This window comes from Cygnus olor, chromosome 5 (assembly GCF_009769625.2).
Source record: "Cygnus olor isolate bCygOlo1 chromosome 5, bCygOlo1.pri.v2, whole genome shotgun sequence".
Lineage (NCBI taxonomy): Eukaryota > Metazoa > Chordata > Aves > Anseriformes > Anatidae > Cygnus > Cygnus olor.
The window spans coordinates 49,056,506-49,073,857 of NC_049173.1; the positions used below are offsets into that span (position 1 = coordinate 49,056,506).

Below are 17,352 nucleotides of genomic sequence, written 5' to 3' on the forward strand. Positions count from 1 at the left end.
TTTCATGCTCCCCTTATAGAATGGGTGACTCTTCCCAGCTCCGTCCCCCTCTGAGACTTCTCCCTCTTGGCCCTTCAGGCGAGAAGCCCAGGCAGCGCAGAGCAGTCCTCTCTCAGAGTTTTCAAAAACAGATTTTTAAAACAGCTTTTCAGCGCCCTCTAGTGGTTAAAATACCAAATGCTTTTAATGTCACCTATCGCCTTTTCAACCTTATTTTAATTAATAAATTTCTCATAATGATTCATGTATCTCCAAGCTAAAAGAATGATTTAAAATTATGGTTATAATTATTTTTATAATTATAACATTAATTATAATTTACTAATGGGCACTAGAACAGTGTTTTTCACTACACAAAGACCCAAAAGTGAATTGATGTTGGATTAGATGATCTTTAAAGGTCTCTTCCAACCCAAACCATTCTTTGATTCTATGATTCCAGGAATCTAGTATCACGGCTGTATATCAAGTAATGCTTTTCTTTTTCTTTGGCCAACTAACAAACTGCAGTTTTCATCCTAGACTGTGTTTGCAAAGATCTGTGGTCACTAAAAATTCACATTACCCACAGATATGAACTCATTCCTTACTGCATATTTTACCACATATTTTAGGTTTCCATACTAAACCACTTACTATAATAGCCATTCAAACTTCTCATAGAAGCCCTGAATGTATGTCACAGAAAATGCTAATTCTCATTTCACAGCAGAAAGCAAAGTTGAGAAAGAACTGGGTGACCCAGTTATGGAAATCTGGCAGCTCCAAGTCCAAAGTACAGATTAAAGTAAGAAACATGCAGCAGACAGTAATGACAAAATGCTTGTGTGGTTTTTGAATAATTAATAGATCACAAACCTGTGTCCAAGTGAATATTTGCATGAAACTTTATTTACAAACCTTTTCAAATGTTAATTGCAACCTGCCTTGCGAAAACAAACATACTGGTTCACAGACATGCTATTTGAATGTTTTCTTTTTTTTTTTGCCTACACTCTGTTTATTTTAAAATTGTGTCTTCTTATTTGTCTGGCTTCCTTGTCAGTTACTACCCTAAACATCATCATGTTCATCACTTTAACCATCAGACTGCTTTTCAAGTAGTCTGAAGGAACCTGGAATGTTGCTCCAATAACAACCCTACACAAAAACACTGGGTCATATAAAGCCGTGTGTGAGTATTGTATCCCCAGTGCTTCATTCCAAACCACACGTCTTGCAGATGTATATTTTGATGCAGTATTCGTTCATTGCAATTGATGTAAATATGTATCTTCCTTAATATAAGAACTCTAAGTAATAATCTGCGAAATAATGGCATTTCTACGTGCTCTGAGTTTTGGACCTGCTGAGCTTCTGACGTGGTACTAACCACATCCAGCATTTCTCCAAATTACAACAGCTTTTTCTGACTTTCTGGCAGCAAGTTGTTGTCCTTAAATTATTCAGTGCTCCCCTTTCTCCTGTCTCATCTTCCATTCCATCTTCTTCAAAGATGTGCTTCCCTGGTAGTAAATCCTTCTGCAGAAGGGGCCACTGCCCTGGCAGCCACGCTGCCCCATAGCAGGAGACAAGGTCTGGTCTGGCTCCTCTGAGCTGCAGTGCTGCATGTTGCTACGATTTTTGACATTCAGCACATTCGCAAAGGGAAAAGGCAAACTGAATTGTTTCACCACTGAAACACTTCCTCTAGCTTGCTGCTGGACTCAGGCTTTATCCCTCTCTAGCAGCCGTGTTTTTTACTGCTGCCAAATGTACGTCTTGGCTCTTGTCATGACATCTTCAGGTCTTGCAAGGCCTCCCATCCCCACATGGCGTCTGTTACAGAAGTGGTGATGTGCCATGAAACTTGGTGGGCCTCGAGGAGTTGTTGCAACCATGCCTCCAAATTTCTTGTTGGTAAGGAAAATTTTCTGCTTACTGGCCAAATTGTACTCCCTGATGATTTTTCATAGCATTTCTCAGCCTTCATCCTGATGACAATTTCTGTTATTAAGCAATTAAAACATGATGTAATTAATTTTCTAATTAGATAATTGTTCTGTCATTGCAATTCTTAGAGTATAACATGTCATTATTGCAATATGCTAGCTACTAAGGTCAATGAATCATTTTCTTTTATTAAACTTTAAATGTTGTGTTAGTCCTCAGATATTCTAGGAGTGTGCTACAGCCTCCTTAGGAAAGCTGTTCCCAAATTTCTTATTTCTTCAGCTTCACTAGGGTCCTACCCTATGTGTTTATGATGCTGCCTGAAGAATAGCTCCACTGTTCTTCAAAGTTGTTTATAACCCATGATTCACTGGGTTCAGTGGACTTGAAGGGTTTGGAGTTTCGGAGTTTGGACTTTACTTCATGACTGCAGAGGACATCACTCCAAAAGCAATGGAGTGTAGTTGTGTATGGGCTCCCAGGGACTGCTCCATGAAGGAAGGAGAGCCAGGAGCCAAGGGCAGGCACGGGGCAGTGACCCTACTGACCAGAGTAAAACCCTGCAGTACCCGCATGGGGCCAGGCTGGTCACAGTAACAGGTTCCATTGAGAAGCCATCAGACGTGGTGAGATGACAAAGTCAGGGTCTATCCAAGCAAGCTGGTCATGGTCAGGAGGAGATGACTGAGCACAGGCCTTCTTCAACACAGTTTAATCTCAACGTCCCCAAAATAAACAAATATTGAAGGACAGACAATAATTACCAATAAATCTGAATTTATGTAGGTGATCTCTTCACCTGCTTTAGCATGATTTTTACAGCTTGGGTTTTTTGTTTGTTTGGTTGGTTGTTTTTTGTTTGTTGTTTGTTTGTTTTGAGCAGAAGCATGTGGAATTCTTTAGTGGAGGAACTATTCAGCTTACCTGGGATGTATATGGCTTTGAGGAACATATTTATGTATGACTCCTAGAGTATTAAGCAGTCAGGAAGAAAAGGGCCTACAATGCCAGTGGGTACTGCTAAAGACAGCTTGCCTTTGAAAGCTAGCTGTAACACTGGTGTACTTGGAAAGACTTGTTTAATGTAATCATCAGTTTTTCTTCAGAGTACCTGTACTTTAGCGTAAGGTCTGTGATTAGTCTTCCCCAAAACAGCTCAACTGAGCCTCACGGACTGACAGTAGTGTGTGAATTATCAGCCCATCCTTTTTCTCATCTGGACTGGAGACATTTTATATCTACATGGAGACAGGCTTTCTACATTCTTTTCTTGCAAGTATTCATTGTGACATCCAATTCTATCCACTGTGAGGAAATGTTATCTGTATTACCACTTTATCTTCTAAGCAAATAGATAGGCAGACACTACAATAGCAGATAGATCCATACATAGATAGATAGACAGAAAACATTTAAACACAGAAAACATTTAAACATGGCCAATATTCTGAGCACTTTAAAATATACCTGACTTTTGTGAGAATTGCAGTTCCTCATAGTCTTTGAAAGTTAGGACATTTGTGCTTAAATATGATCTAAAAAGAATAAGAAAACTTCCAGTGGTTTTATTTTATTTTATAGTTACATTGCTATGATTTAAATATTGTACAGTGGAATTGTAATGTACAACCATTATCTGTCCTTTGTTAACTGTAGAGGCTTCATATATTGTTGTTTGTAACACCTTCTAGGTCTTTCAGCCATGCTTACTAAGCATAGTTTAATTTTCCACATAGGAATATTTTGTGTAAGAGGTTGTAGGCATTTCCTGTTCCTTTCTGACTATGTTATAGTGGAAAACAGACATTAGGATGATAACTGCAAATGATAAAGCCTTAGATAAGCAGATCTGTAAAAACAAGTACACAAGACTTCAGAGGGGTATGTTCTCATCTCAACACACAGGGATTTACAGGTCAGCATTAATTATTTTCTATTTTGACAATGGCAGAACTTTGCCCTTTGAAAGCTTTTAATATATTTTTTTTTCATATGAGAAACAAAATAAAAGCAACAACTTGATCTAGCCACTTGCACATAGAGTTATATACTAGATTTTTCTAAATTAAGTTAGAGATGCTCTACCTTTATTCATGAAACATTCAAAGTGAGTGGGAATAGAGGAGATGAGTAACAGCCAACATAGATTTGTCAAAACCAAACTGTGTCAAGATACTTAATTTATTTCCATGAAGAATATCACGTGGAAAGAGGAGAAGCAGATGACATACTTTGACTTCAATAAGGCTTCCAATACTTTATTACGCAACTCACAAGCAAGCTAAGAAAATATGACCTAAACGAAGCTACTGCAAAGAGGTTGCAAAGCTGGTTTACTTAAAGAATAATCATCAATGATTCTCTGTCAAAATGAAAGGGGGAATCAAGCAAGGTATCACTGGAATTTGTTTGTTTTTTCCATGCTATTAACTATTTTCATTATGACCCAGATGAGGGTATGAAAGCTAGAAAAAAATGTCAAATAATTTGGAGACAAAATGTGAAGTGGACAAAAAAGATTTAACTCAGCATGGATAAATCCACTTAGGTCAACAGGCTAATCAGTATTTCTGCAGATCTGGAGGTGAAAAAGAATTACAAGCTCAACTTCAGTGTACAGTGGGATTTTTTTTTTCAGAAAAAGCAAATATCATATAAAGTTGCTTGAACAATAATGTATTCTGTAAGACACATAATGTAACTGTACCATGCTTTCATCAGTAATAATGACTCAGCTGAAGTACTGGATCCATTTTTAAGCACTACATTTCAAAGTACCTATGGACCAACTGGATAGAGCATTAAGGAAAAAGTCAAGATGTCTCAGGTGAAATGAACATCACCTGTATGAAAAAGTTGAAAGAACTGGGGTTGCTTGACCTTGCAGAGAACACTGTGAAGAATTGTGCTATCATATTGTAGAAAGATGGCTTCAGAGAGAAAGAGAAAAATTATTTCTAGTGAATGTACATGACCGAATTAGATGAAAAGCTTAGGCAAAAGTTAACTGAGGGCTAAGTCGGAAGGCAATAGCTGGATCTGTCCCTTTGAGCGTGAAGAAATATTTGGAATTCTCCATTCATACATACATAGAAATTAAAACAAAAATAAGTTGTTAGACACAGCCCAAGCCCCACGTTGCCACTCCATCTACACAACAATCATTTCTGCTTGCTAAAATGTAAGGTTTAGAAAGGTATTCAGTCCTAAGCTGGAGTCATCAGAAGATGGAGAACGTATTACATGATTATTTGCTGCAGCTGTTAATCTTTCTCATTGCTAAAATGTGTTTCTCTCTGTTACAACCTGCACAGCTGTGAAGGCTCAGAGTGCACTAATAAGCCTTAATTGCCTTAAGCAGCCCCACTTGGGATCTCCCTCTGGCCATGGGCCCAAGAACTCCTTTTAAGTTCAGGCCTGGGCCTAGGTTTGTGCCTGCTCATGGGCTTTGGTAGTGGAGGCTTATGTCTTGGTTGACTTAGAAACAAAATTTTTTTAGAGGATTTCTTTAATGTCTAGGACTCTATGCTGCTTTTCCAAGTTTTTGATGTTAAAGATTCCAGGTGTTTAGAAGTAGAAGTTTATACTTGGATATAATAAATCTGAATTTGACTTCAGCTGTATGATAGTCTGACTTTAACTGGCACTGTAAGTTATGTAGGAAGTGGCTGACAGGTGCATTTAAAAAACGTGAAGAGAAAACTGCTGTTCAGTGAGGTGTTTTGGTTTGAGTAACTCATAAATATAAAAAAAAAAAGAAAAAAATAAATTAGAGGGAGGACAGGCATAAAATAATCTAGCTCGTGGTAAACTTGGTCTGCTCAAATGAGTTAAGTAAATACAAAGCCCTAAGCAATTCTGAGTTGCTGTTCAGTGGAGAGATGTTTTCTTTGGTATGTATAACCAACCTGCTCCCTTCCTATGTGGGGACTCTGTATGTTAAAATTAACTGTGGAATTATTTTGCATGTAGTTTATGCAGCAAAGTACTATCCCATCCTGGTTATTTACTTCTGAAAATTAAAGGCTTAAGAAAATCCTTTTAAAGGGAAAAAAAAAAAAAGGCCAATGAATTGTGTGATATCAGTACAATTTCCCACTGATGGCTTATAGGGAATTCTATCATCTAGCTGTATTTAATCATTTTCTGAAGTACTGGATTGGAGTTACACTTGTTTTGACTAAATCATAAAATGGCTCAGGTTGTGTGCCATTATACGTCATTTAATCTCTTTTGAACCCAAATATCTTCTGAATTTTTCATTGATATGGCTGCTAAAGTCAATGTTTGACAACTGTTATACGATATTTGTAATTTAATCTTAGTCAGATAAACAACTATTTGAGCTTTTAATCTTTATTCAAAGAGTTTTATTTTGTCTGAGTTCAATTTTATTATGAAAGTTAGTCACCCTATAGGGTTAGATAGAATGGGAATTTCTCTTGCCTGAGCAAATTCCTTATAAAAAAGAAACCTAAATAAGGACAAAGTGGTAACTTTCTAAACCTGCCTGATAAGTAGTACAGACTACAACTTTTGAAATATGCAGATTGGGCCTGTTTTAAGACAGCAAAAAAACTGAGTGATTCAGGTTCTCATATGATTCCATTTCTAACTAAAATTTATTCTTTGGGTTAGTGTTGCTGTAGATACAGCTCTAACCTCAAAAGCAATTCTGTAACCTCAAAGGCAACTGAACTTTGTTGACTCCAGGTTCATTACTCTAGCTTAAATGTTGTTATTTCACAAGTTAAAATACTGTGTTTCTTTGGCTAACCACAAGCCCTGTATACTGAATCTAGGAACTGGAAATAAAGGTTGGTATTTCTTCTTTTCTGTGCATCACTAGTGGAATAGGATCTGCTTTTCAAATTAAGCCATGATTATATCTTCCTCTGTTCTTATGGTCATGTTCTCAGTAGCATTCCTGAAGGGATGTAACATTCAATAGGTCCATTAAGGTACTAACTGACAAACAGGTCTGTGGTAATGTGCAAGAAGACTTTCATTTTAGCCTCATGCACCCTACTGGGGGAAAATAGCAGAATAAACAGAAGTTGTTCATTGTCTTATTTCATTATTCAGAATAATTCTGAGTGTGATTAGGAAGCAGACCTGCAAATTAAGAAGCAGAGAACAGAATGCACTGGGTTAGGGCTCCTGGTTTGAGGAAGCAGAGTAGAAAAGCTGGAGAGATAAAAGATTGATTGCTGTCTTGGAGAGGTGAGTAACAAGATGGAAGGACACAGGTTTGGGGTACCAGGTTTGCGGAGTCAGGAGCATGTCTCCATTTGGGTGCTTTGGTTATCTGTGGTCAGAATGAAACAGAACTGTGGGGAGACACAGCTCATACCAGGAGTTTGCAAGGAACTGATATGAGACCTGACTCCTACTTGGACATAGACTGTACAATGCTGGGGAAGGAGGTCTCCCTTATTTTTTTTCCTCCAGGTAAAATAAAACAACAGGGCAAGCAACTGGTAGTTACTCCCTGCATGATTTTCCTAGAGGGAAGGCCAAGACTTGTCTTGCTGGAAAGTCACCAGGCAACTGGCCACATGAGGGTAAGCTGAAATGGGAAGGGCTGAGAAGGTGTGTCAGAAGTAACAGAAGAGATGTACAGGCAGATCAGAAAAACTTTGCCTGAGACATCACTGCAGTGACAAGGCTCTACGTTCCCACAGAGTATTTATACAACACTTGAACCTTGATTACAGGTACACCAGCAAGCTTACAGGCTTTCTTTCCTCTCTCCTTTTTTGTTTTTTTTGTATGTGTGTAACTGGTTGGTTAAGTTTTTTTAAATACACCTGTGTCTGTTTTTTTGCCCATTTGCCTTTCCTGAGAGCTGGAAACTGAGAAACAGAGAAGTTATACTCAAGCTCCCTAATAACAGATGACATAATAATAAATGAAAACCTAGAGAGATCCAGCATGGGAGAAGCCTCCTTGGAATGTGGAGAGCAAAGCTAAATGTCTCCTCAATCTGGATCTCTACACTCAAGGCATTCACTCATCTTAAGCAATGTTGTGGTCTAAAGGTTCATGTTTGTGCAAGTGCTGCATATGCTTTCGCTTGTTAAAGGGACTTTCTTTCCTTTCAGTTTTTGGAGCAACTAAACAAATGTGACTTCAAAATCAGCAGCTCCAGATTTGACTTTCATTTACACAGTTCATGAACATGGAATGTAAAGCCAGTGCCCTTCAAATAAATTTGATCTTTACCTTAATTATGCAAAAGAGTGATTTTAGCCAGCCATCTGACAACAGTTCAAGGGCAAAGAGAGCAGAATCCTATTCTAGAGGGAGATCGTACCACGTGGTAAGCAAGGGGCTACTTATCACTAAGAAATGTAAAGGTTGAGACATGTTCTAATGACAAGTTTGTCATGCTAGAAGTTAGCAGGAATACTTTTTCACAGGATTGCCTCTATGCAAGTTGTTCACATTTCCTTGAAGTAAGAAGGAACTCGTATTTCAAGGTGAGGAATTCTTACATAGGCTTTTCTATCAGGTGTTGCTTATCAATATTGTTGGCACAGAAGTGTGGATGTATTTGTAGGCACTGTTTAGAGGAATGGTATGGAAGAGGTAGATGAATATATGACAGCATGACTCACCTAAAATTATTAAGCACATTAACGTGCAATTACTAAGCACATTAACTATTAGAGATTTTTAAAGATGAGATTGACTATGCAGTACAGTTTGTGTGAAAGTTACTTTAAAACTTCCATACTTCCAAAATTGACTCTAAAGTTGGCATGGACTAGGGAACCATGCACTCTTCAGGTGTTGCCAGGCTGCTCCAAGAAACTGCTGAAGGTTCTGGAGATCTGTTATTGAGTCTGCCCAGAGCAATTATACCATAGTACTGACAGTGAATCATGCTGTAATACAGCAATGACAAATGTCTTCAGTATAAAGTTATGTTGTGGTAAGAATTTGTTAAATGAAGTTAGGAAGACTTGACCCATGCTAAATTTGCAAGTGTATTTTTTTAGCATAATATGAAAGTCCTTCTTTCTGAAGACTTTTGAAGTTTCTATGTAAGATACGTACTTTATGTTTTGTTTATATTTTTGCTTTAGTATGTAAGCTTAGCAACAGTCTCAGTTCCGTCTTTGGCTAACAAAAAGGCATCCAGTGAAATTATGAAGAGCTTTGACACAGTAATTGTCATGTAATTATTGCTTGTGTAATCTCATGTAATAACTGCTCTCAGGAGCAGTATTTTTAGCCTTTTTTTTGAGACTTAATACTTGCTATTTTGTTACCCCCTCCCCCAAGAAAAAATATCTTATGTTGGTGGATAAGCAAGATCAAGGCTTTTTTCAGGTCCAGCATGTACTTCTGATTTATTGTCACCAGTTCTTCCATCAGCTCTTTTTTTTTTCTTCTCGCAGATTTTTGTGTTAAGAAAGACAGGCTTTGAGTACAAACTACTTTAGGCTTCTGTGACTTGGCTGCAAAATTTTCCTAAGCTTTTGTGTTCCCAGAGCTTATACAGAATTGCAATGGCAATGTAATAGAAAGGAGAAATTAATACCAGTGGGTGAAACAATTCCGTATTTTCAGGTATTATATTTCATGGTCATAAAGCCTCAGTGTGCTTCAAATGTTCATGAAGAAACTGCATCTGACTTGGGGAAAACAGGTTATTTCAGCCCCTGTGTAAGGGGATTGCAGAAATAAATTACTACATAAAAATTAAATCTTATTATGGTATGAACTAGAACTTCCTGGTGAATAGTGAAAATAAATTGACTTTTAATATCTGCAGACATTTCTTTTATACTTTATTCAACTGAAATACATAGGTTTGACTGATTTGTTACACTTGTCCTATAACATGTTATACAAAAAAGTGAATTGGAAAGCAAATAATCGAATATAAAATGACAAAGCACTGAGCTGCTATGCAGGCATACATGAAAAGTGTACAAAGCAATATTTACAGATGCCATGAAGAAAAATCTGACCATTCAAGCATTAGCTACTGAAGCATGAGGTCAAATAAGAGTTTCCTGCTAGATTACCAGCTTGAATTTACTCATAGGAAGCAAAAATCAGAATGGAACAGGGGCAAGGACTGTGTGGCTGTGCCCAGGGACTGGGTGAGGGCAGGAAGGATGAGGTATCTCCCTCCTAGTGGTGGAGAACCATGAGGTTGGCCGAGCTGTTCAAGAAACAGCTCACATTTGTGTTGATGTACTCAACTATGGATCCAGGATTAAATGAATCAACCAATACTGGCTTAAAGTAGAAATAAGATCCCAACCTGGAATTACAACAGAAAATTTCATCCCAAATTTGCTATTTTGGGGGAGTGAATTTTAGGGCTTTAAGTTCCTAACATCTTGTATCCATTAGTTCTGAAATGACAATAGAACGCGTACTAAACTTTGTCCAATGTTGTTTAGTCCCCGGCCTGCTGCGGGCAGCAGTGTTTCATTTTCAAATTGCCTCAGTAAGAAAGCTTGGCTATCTTTCCAAGTTTTCTTTTACTTCTCAAAAAAAAAAAAAAAAAAACCCACACCCTTTCACTGTGGTTTCTTCAGACGCTGAGGTGATTATCAGTTCTTGGCGTAGAGGCTAAGGTTCAGCCAAGAATTGTTGGCTGGACAGCGCGCAGCTTTGGGTCACGGAAGTTTAATATGCAACAATATTTAAGTATGTTGTGTTCAGGGGGTGTGCTTGGGGAACGCAGTGACATTTAACGCTAATCCCAGTCTGAGACTAATGACCGACCCGCGGCCGTTAATGCCCAGTTAGCGCCGGCGGCCGGGGCCGTGCCCTGAGGGCGGGAGCGGGGCGCGGCCCCCCCTCAGGGGCGGGGGAGGAGGGGCTGGGCGCCGTGCCCTGCCTGGCCGCGGGGCCGCTGATGGCTCCCGGGGTCCTCGCCGCGCCCCGCCCCGCTATTGTGTCCGGCGCTCGGGCGCCCTAACCCGCGCCTGAAAGCCCCGCGTCAGGCGAGCCGAAGGGCAGGCAGCGCGGCGCCGGCGGGCTCAGGCGTTCTCCGCGGGCAGCCGGGGGCGGCGAGGACCTGGCGCCGCTCGCTCCCGGGGCCGCCCGCCTTACGCGCTCGCGTGCGCGCTCCCGCCCTCTCTCTGTCTCTGCCTCTCTCCCCCGGCGGCGCGGCGGCGGCGGCAGGAGCAGCGCGGGCGGCGGGGCCGGAGTCGGCTGAGGCGGCCATCCCCTGAGAGACAGCGCGGCGCACCCAGTCCCCTCCCGCGGGCCACTCACGCACACGGTGAGGCGGGGAGGGGGGGGAGGCCGGGCGGTGACCGTTGGCTGGGCGAGAGGCCGCCCGTCACGTGACCGCGCCCGCGCGCGCCCGAGTCCGTTCGCGGCGGGGGGGGAGGAGGGAGCGCGCGCGCGGCGGCGGCAGGTGCGGTTCGGGCTCGGCCTCGTGCGCGCGCACTGGGCGTGGGGAAGCGGCGGCGAGTGCGCGCCCGCCCTCCCGCGTGTCCCCTCCGGCGGCCCGTTCGCCCGTAACGCGCGCTCGCTCTCTGCCTCCTTCCCTCCCGCACAGAGATGCCCTCGGCTACCAACAGCACCACGGCGAGCAGCAGCAGCGGCAAGGCCGGCCCGGCCACCGAGCCCGCCCCGGCGGCGGCGGCAGCGGCCCCTCAGGCGTCGGGCGGCAGCATCACCTCGGTGCAGACCGAGGCCATGAAGCAGATCCTGGGAGTGATCGACAAGAAGCTGCGCAACCTGGAGAAGAAAAAGGTGCCCGCCCGGGGTCCCCCCGCGCTGACCGCCCGAATCTCGGCCCTCGCGAGGGGTTCGGGCCCCCGGGGCTCCCCCCCCCCCGAGCCGCCGCGTTCCGGCGCTGCGGGCCCCGGCTGAGGGCACGCGGGTCCCCCTCTCCGAGCCGTGCACTCCTGCTCCCGGCTCCGGTGGAGGCAGGCAGAGGGTTGTTCCCGGCGTCGCCCCCAGGGGCCGCCCGCTGGAAGGTTCCAGAAGGGCGAGCTGCTCTCTCCCGGCCTTCCCCCTTCCTCTTTCGGGGGTCCCCGGGCCCCTTTTCCTGGGTCTCCCCCCGGCTGGGCCCCGCCGCCCCCCGGGCAGCCAGCCGGGCGCTCCCCCCCCTTCCCGCACCGCAGCGGCCGGGGGGCGAGGGGGGGCGGCGGCGGGAGGGCCCCGCAGGCTGCCGGCGAGACCCCCGTGCGACGCGGTCCCTCCCCCCCCCCTTCCGCCTTTTGTTCGCCGCGGCGGGGCCTTGTCCGGCGGCTCCCTCCCCCTACCCGGGCCCCGCTCTCGCTGCCGCCTTCCCCCGGCCCCGCTCCCCTTCCCATCCCCATCCCCGTCCCCTCCCGGCCGAGGCCGGCCTTGGGGCGCGCGGGCGGCGCTGCCGCCCCCGGGGCCGCGCACATGGAAGCGGCAGCTAACATGGCGGCGGCGGCCCCAGCCTCAGCCTCCCCGACGGAACTGCATTGTGCCAGCAGCCCGCACAAAGCCGGGGGCTGCCGGCCGCCCCGCCCGGCCGCTCGCGGCTCCCGCTGCTCCCAGCTCACCCCTTTGGGAGGTTGAGGTCAGCTGCAAGCAGCCTTCGAGCGGTTATTTATAGAAATAGCCGCTGCTAAACCGGCGGGCCTCGGAGGGTTCGAGGTTGTGACAGAGGAGAAAGAGGGTGCTGGAGCTGCTCGCGATTTATATGGGCACCCGCTCTATGCTTGGTGTTGTCAGGTGAAATGAGCCTCGGAGGAGTTCCTAACCTACAGAGCATGAGGTGTCCAGCAGTAAAATACTAGCAGACGCATAGCCTACGGACTTGCTTGAAAGCGCTGCGTTATTGAGCTAAAATTTGGGAGCACTAAAATAAAATTTTAGGCCTGCGCTGAGGGTCTAAATCTTTCTGTTTCCATTAAGAGTGAATAGACACAGTTACTCAATTGATTTTTTTAGCTAGCACTTCAGGTTCTAGTAGTCTAGACTAGTATTGTATATTTATAGAAAACAAAACCATTAGCCGGTACAGGTGAGTTAAAAATGAAACAATCCATGCTTTACTTCGTAGCTGTAAATCTGTGTGGTGTGTGGTTTCTCACTTAAAGTAAATAAATTGGATTTTCCTTTCCTTCAGCAAACAAAGCAACAAAAAAAGCAAGCCAGGAGCTTTTAGATAAGTTCTAGAATTGGAAGATCTCTTCCTGAGCTTTGTCTGAATACTGTTGTGTATATAGAGGACAAAATATTTTTCTTAAGTTAATGCATACAAATGTGTGCACACAGAATAATTCTGGTCCTCAACTTGAGAAAGAATGCAAATCTTTCAGTCCCAAATGGTTTGGTTAAAATAAAATGGTTTAGAATAATTGTGTTCCACATACAAAAAAAAAAATAATCAGAAAATAGCTTTCTGTGATGTTGAAAATCTGTATTTTTAAAATTAAAAGGTCTTTTGATCTATTTTGTGCTTGGAAGAAATAAAGAGGATAAGCATACTCTTATTGGTGTGCAAGTCAGCTTTCCTTTCTAGTAGTGTTTTTATTCACCTTTTAAAATAAATAATTTACACCTAATTTATATTTGGTGTAGCCATTCCCTTCTATTTGAATGGACCTTTTGGATGGCTTCTATAGTACCTTAAGTTAGAAGGATGTGTGGAAGGCCATTACTCCAGAGAGAATGGAGTGAAAATTACTGGTCTCATTAAAGCCCTAGTTTCTTGTTATTTTTTGTGTATCTGTGGCTATTGTCACTGTGTTTTTGTAACTATGGTGTCATTGCAGGTATATGCAGGGGAAGTGCCTTTACTTCTGGAAATGGCTTGAAGGAAGATCTTCTATTAAAATTACTTAGAGCCTCTCTGTAGGGAGAGTTGGTATTAAGAAGTGTGACCCTAAAAACAAACAAACAAAAAGCTAGGTCTTTCTTAGAAAAAAAAAGTGCTAGGTATTCTCTTACACAGATGAATGAAAATTCAAAGATTTCTGTAAGTTTTGTTGGCTGAAAACATCCTGAAACTTCCTGGAGTAGGATTCTATTGTAAACACTGTCACAGTCATGAGATAAGTTCATCTTGATGTATTAAAGCAAAATTACAAATTTGTGGACTTGAGCCTGTCCTTTAGTGGGGGAAACAACAGTTCTTTACCAAATCATCATTCCTTATTAAAGAGAACATCAAATGCTTTAAATAAAACTTGCTGTACACATGGACTTCATTAATTTTATTGTTACTTGATAAATTTGCCTAAGTACACAAATTCATTTTCCTTTATTTTCAGTCTTTTGATGAGAATGTCTTTTCTGGGGGAGATGAAAAATTCAGGAAGAAATCTTTCTTACTGAAAGAAGTCCAGCTCACAGAAAACTCCTGCTTAGCTGAACATTTAATTCTTTGTCGGCAGCTGATAACAAAGGCCAGTAGAGATGATTTTGAGGGCTTTATTTTTGAGAACAAATATAAAAATATATTCGACACTAAAACATGCTTCTAGTGCATGAAAAATACTCTGTAAAAAGTATCATCTTAGCTCTTAAATGATATGTGCAGCTTTTGGTTAAATAAAGGTCATTCTTTATGAAAAAAATCAGGAAGGTTGAAGTAAATTGTTGTCATGTTCCCTTTTAAGCTCTGAGGATAAAATGATATGAAGGGCAAAATACAGAATTCAAAATCATAATACTCCTGAGTTCTGTGCTGTTTTTGAGTGTTCATAAATTAAAAATACTAAATTCTTAGTTATGCTTTTTTCTTCTTGTAAAAGAGACCTTATTATTTGAAATAATTAGTCTGGCTTGTATTAAAAGGGATTAGGATAAATTGAATTACTGTTCCTAAACGTATGTAGGAACATGGCCTGAAAATGTCTGTGCTCTCTTTATATTTGGAACTGATAGGAATGATACCCTGTTTTTTTTCCCTCTGTTCTTAGATGACTAGATCCTTTCCAAATGAAGCTGACTGAATGTAGATCAAACTCATGTCTTTGTGCAATGGGGAATGAAAAAACAAAGAGCTTTTTGCTTTCAGCTCAAATAATATAGCATGAGCTACATGAGAACAGTTTTTAAAACCAAGTGTTCTGTAAGATGGACAAAATGCCTCATTTGCTAACATGTTTTAAGGTATGGGCCAGTGATCACAAAGGTTATTCTTGAGTGACTGCACGTATGAAGTATGTTAGCTTGAGCTACCTAACATGACTTGGGCTTGGTGTATTCAGGTTACAGTTGTGAAGATGGGGCGTTTTAGCTGTAGATAGTAACTTAAGATGCAGGTGTTTTATCAGCTTGTCTCTGAATTCCTGAATAAGTACAATCGAGACCGGGTTGAAAAACTAATATTTAAAATTGCCTCTGCCATTATTACGCATGAACTTGCATTGGAGCAGTAGTTGGGTATTTCAGGTTGATCTGACTTAAGAGGCAGCTGTCTCCCCATTCAATGAAGCGTTGGATTAACAGCTAGCAACCTATAGCGAAAGCTGAGATCGGTTTTCTATTCCTGTAGGTGCAGCTAGTGATAGCAGGAAGGTGCCGTGTTCCAAGTTACTTGTCAGCACGCCGAAGTGCTTTTGCCCCATTCCGTGGGCCTCTCGCATGTTCAGGGCTTGTGAGTGTCTCTCCAGAACTCTCGAGAAGCTTGGTTCTGTCAATAGTTTGCCGTCTGAGTGGGCTGTTGGGTTTTACAGCATCAGATCAGCCCTAGGGGTAGCCTACGTTTGCAGTGTGTGTAGGTCCTGTCCTGTTAAGATGGAAGCAGTCACCTCCCTATTACTGGCATGGCACCACAGTCTTCTCTCTGCAATCTTAATAACACTTGAGGGATGCAGGGTATATTGCTGATCACAGCAGTTACTGTGGTCTATCACTGTTACATGCTGTTCTTTAAAGAAGGAATTCTTTTATCACCTCCTCTTCTTCCCCCTCCTTCCCCCACACACATAAGTTGGTTCTTCTGGAATGCTGATCTAGAATTTCCTTCAAAACAAGTACTGCTTCAGAAAGGTCCGGTTACAGTCTATGTTAGATGAAGTACCGGGCTAATTCAAATCTCTATTCAGAGAGGAAACATAATTTTGAAAGCAAGGAACTGTAAAACTATTTGAAACTATATTGAAAATCTGAAACTTTCTCTGATACCTCTTTCCTTACCAGTTTTGGATAACCAAGCTTCATCTCTTAAAAACCAAGCAGGTTTATCAGTGAAATTATTTGGTGTTTGGTAGTTTTTGGTTTCAACTTCTGTTTCTTATAATAATTATTCTTATAATAATAGGGATTATTTCTGTTAGCAAGTTCTGTTAACTAGGTTTATGTTGACCCTTATAAGCTGTGGAAGGTCTTCCAGTTATTTAAGTCCTGCTGCTGTTGACTTGATGCTTTGCTTTTCCTCTTCTTTCACAAGGAAAAGATAAACAGAATGTACTGGGAGAAGGTTGTACCAGTGGTGGTGTTTTCACACTGCAGTGGGGGTGAAAAAGTCAAATATTATAAAGCAAATATGCAAATAGGGTGTATTGATAATGTAGAAGATGAGTCGAAAGTAGGAACTTCTATAGCTTTATTCACAAATAAAAGCCTGTGTTGTAGAGTTCCCTTGCTGTTGTAAAAGCAGCTCATTTGGAACAGAAATGTTGCGTGGAACAAAATCTAGGTCTCTTGCAATATAGACAGCTTATTTATTAATTTGTAGTGTTTACATAGGAAACGGGTAATTTGGAAGGAGAACATACATACGCAGTTGACAGAACTTTTAGGAGTTTCACTAATTTGTGACTTAACTTATTCCAGGTAACTAAGAAGCAGGTTCTCTCTTTGTCAACTCGTTTGCATTTAAAAGTTTTCAAAGAATGCACAGTTCTGCATTGCTTTGGGATGGAGTGGATCCCGCTCCTTGCTGTTCTTATCTCTCTCTCACTATACATGCTTGGCTGGATCAGGTTCCTGACCCAGCTGTCAGTCTGGCCATGTTGGTGTGTAGGCAGGGCTAACAGTGTGGCACCCAGAGAAGGAGAATACCCCTCTTGTGATCAGTCTCGGCTGGGGTAAGCTGACCGTGAGACTCCAGTCCTGGAATGGGCATGTATCGTTCACTTCAAACTTGTCTAGTATGTCATGGAGATGCTTTTTCTAAACTGTCAGACTTAGTTTTGGGCAAAAAGAATCGTAAAAATGCTTAAAACTGTTACTTCAAAAATTATTTGTTTTAAAGTGAAGAGCTCTAAGCATGCCTATTTTGGAATACTGGAGTACTTCATTACCTCTCTTTGGTTATAAATCAAGACTGAAACAGCTTCTTGGGACTTCTGTTAGGTGTGTATGTATCATTTAAAGTATATATATATATATAAAATATGTAATAAAGTGAATGTGAGAATTGTGGGATGGTTTTTGAGAGATTTTGAACTTCTATTTTTCATTCATTATTCATTTAATTATTTCACATTTTTCCTTTTTTTTTCCTCC

General features: G+C 41.9%; 1 protein-coding gene across 4 annotated transcripts in view; it reads left to right on the forward strand.

The window, feature by feature from the left end:
- The first annotated feature begins 10,909 nt into the window (after positions 1 to 10,909).
- CAPRIN1 (cell cycle associated protein 1) overlaps positions 10,910 to 17,352 on the forward strand; it is a 34,345-nt gene continuing 27,902 nt past the window's right edge. The window contains exons 1-2 of one of the 4 annotated variants that reach the window (XM_040560516.1): positions 10,910 to 11,185; positions 11,468 to 11,664. In XM_040560516.1, the coding sequence (XP_040416450.1) occupies positions 11,470 to 11,664 (195 nt within the window). In that variant the 5' untranslated portion in view covers positions 10,910 to 11,185; positions 11,468 to 11,469. The remainder of the gene's footprint in view (positions 11,186 to 11,467; positions 11,665 to 17,352) is intronic. The other 3 variants (XM_040560519.1, XM_040560518.1, XM_040560520.1) reach the window with 3 other exon arrangements.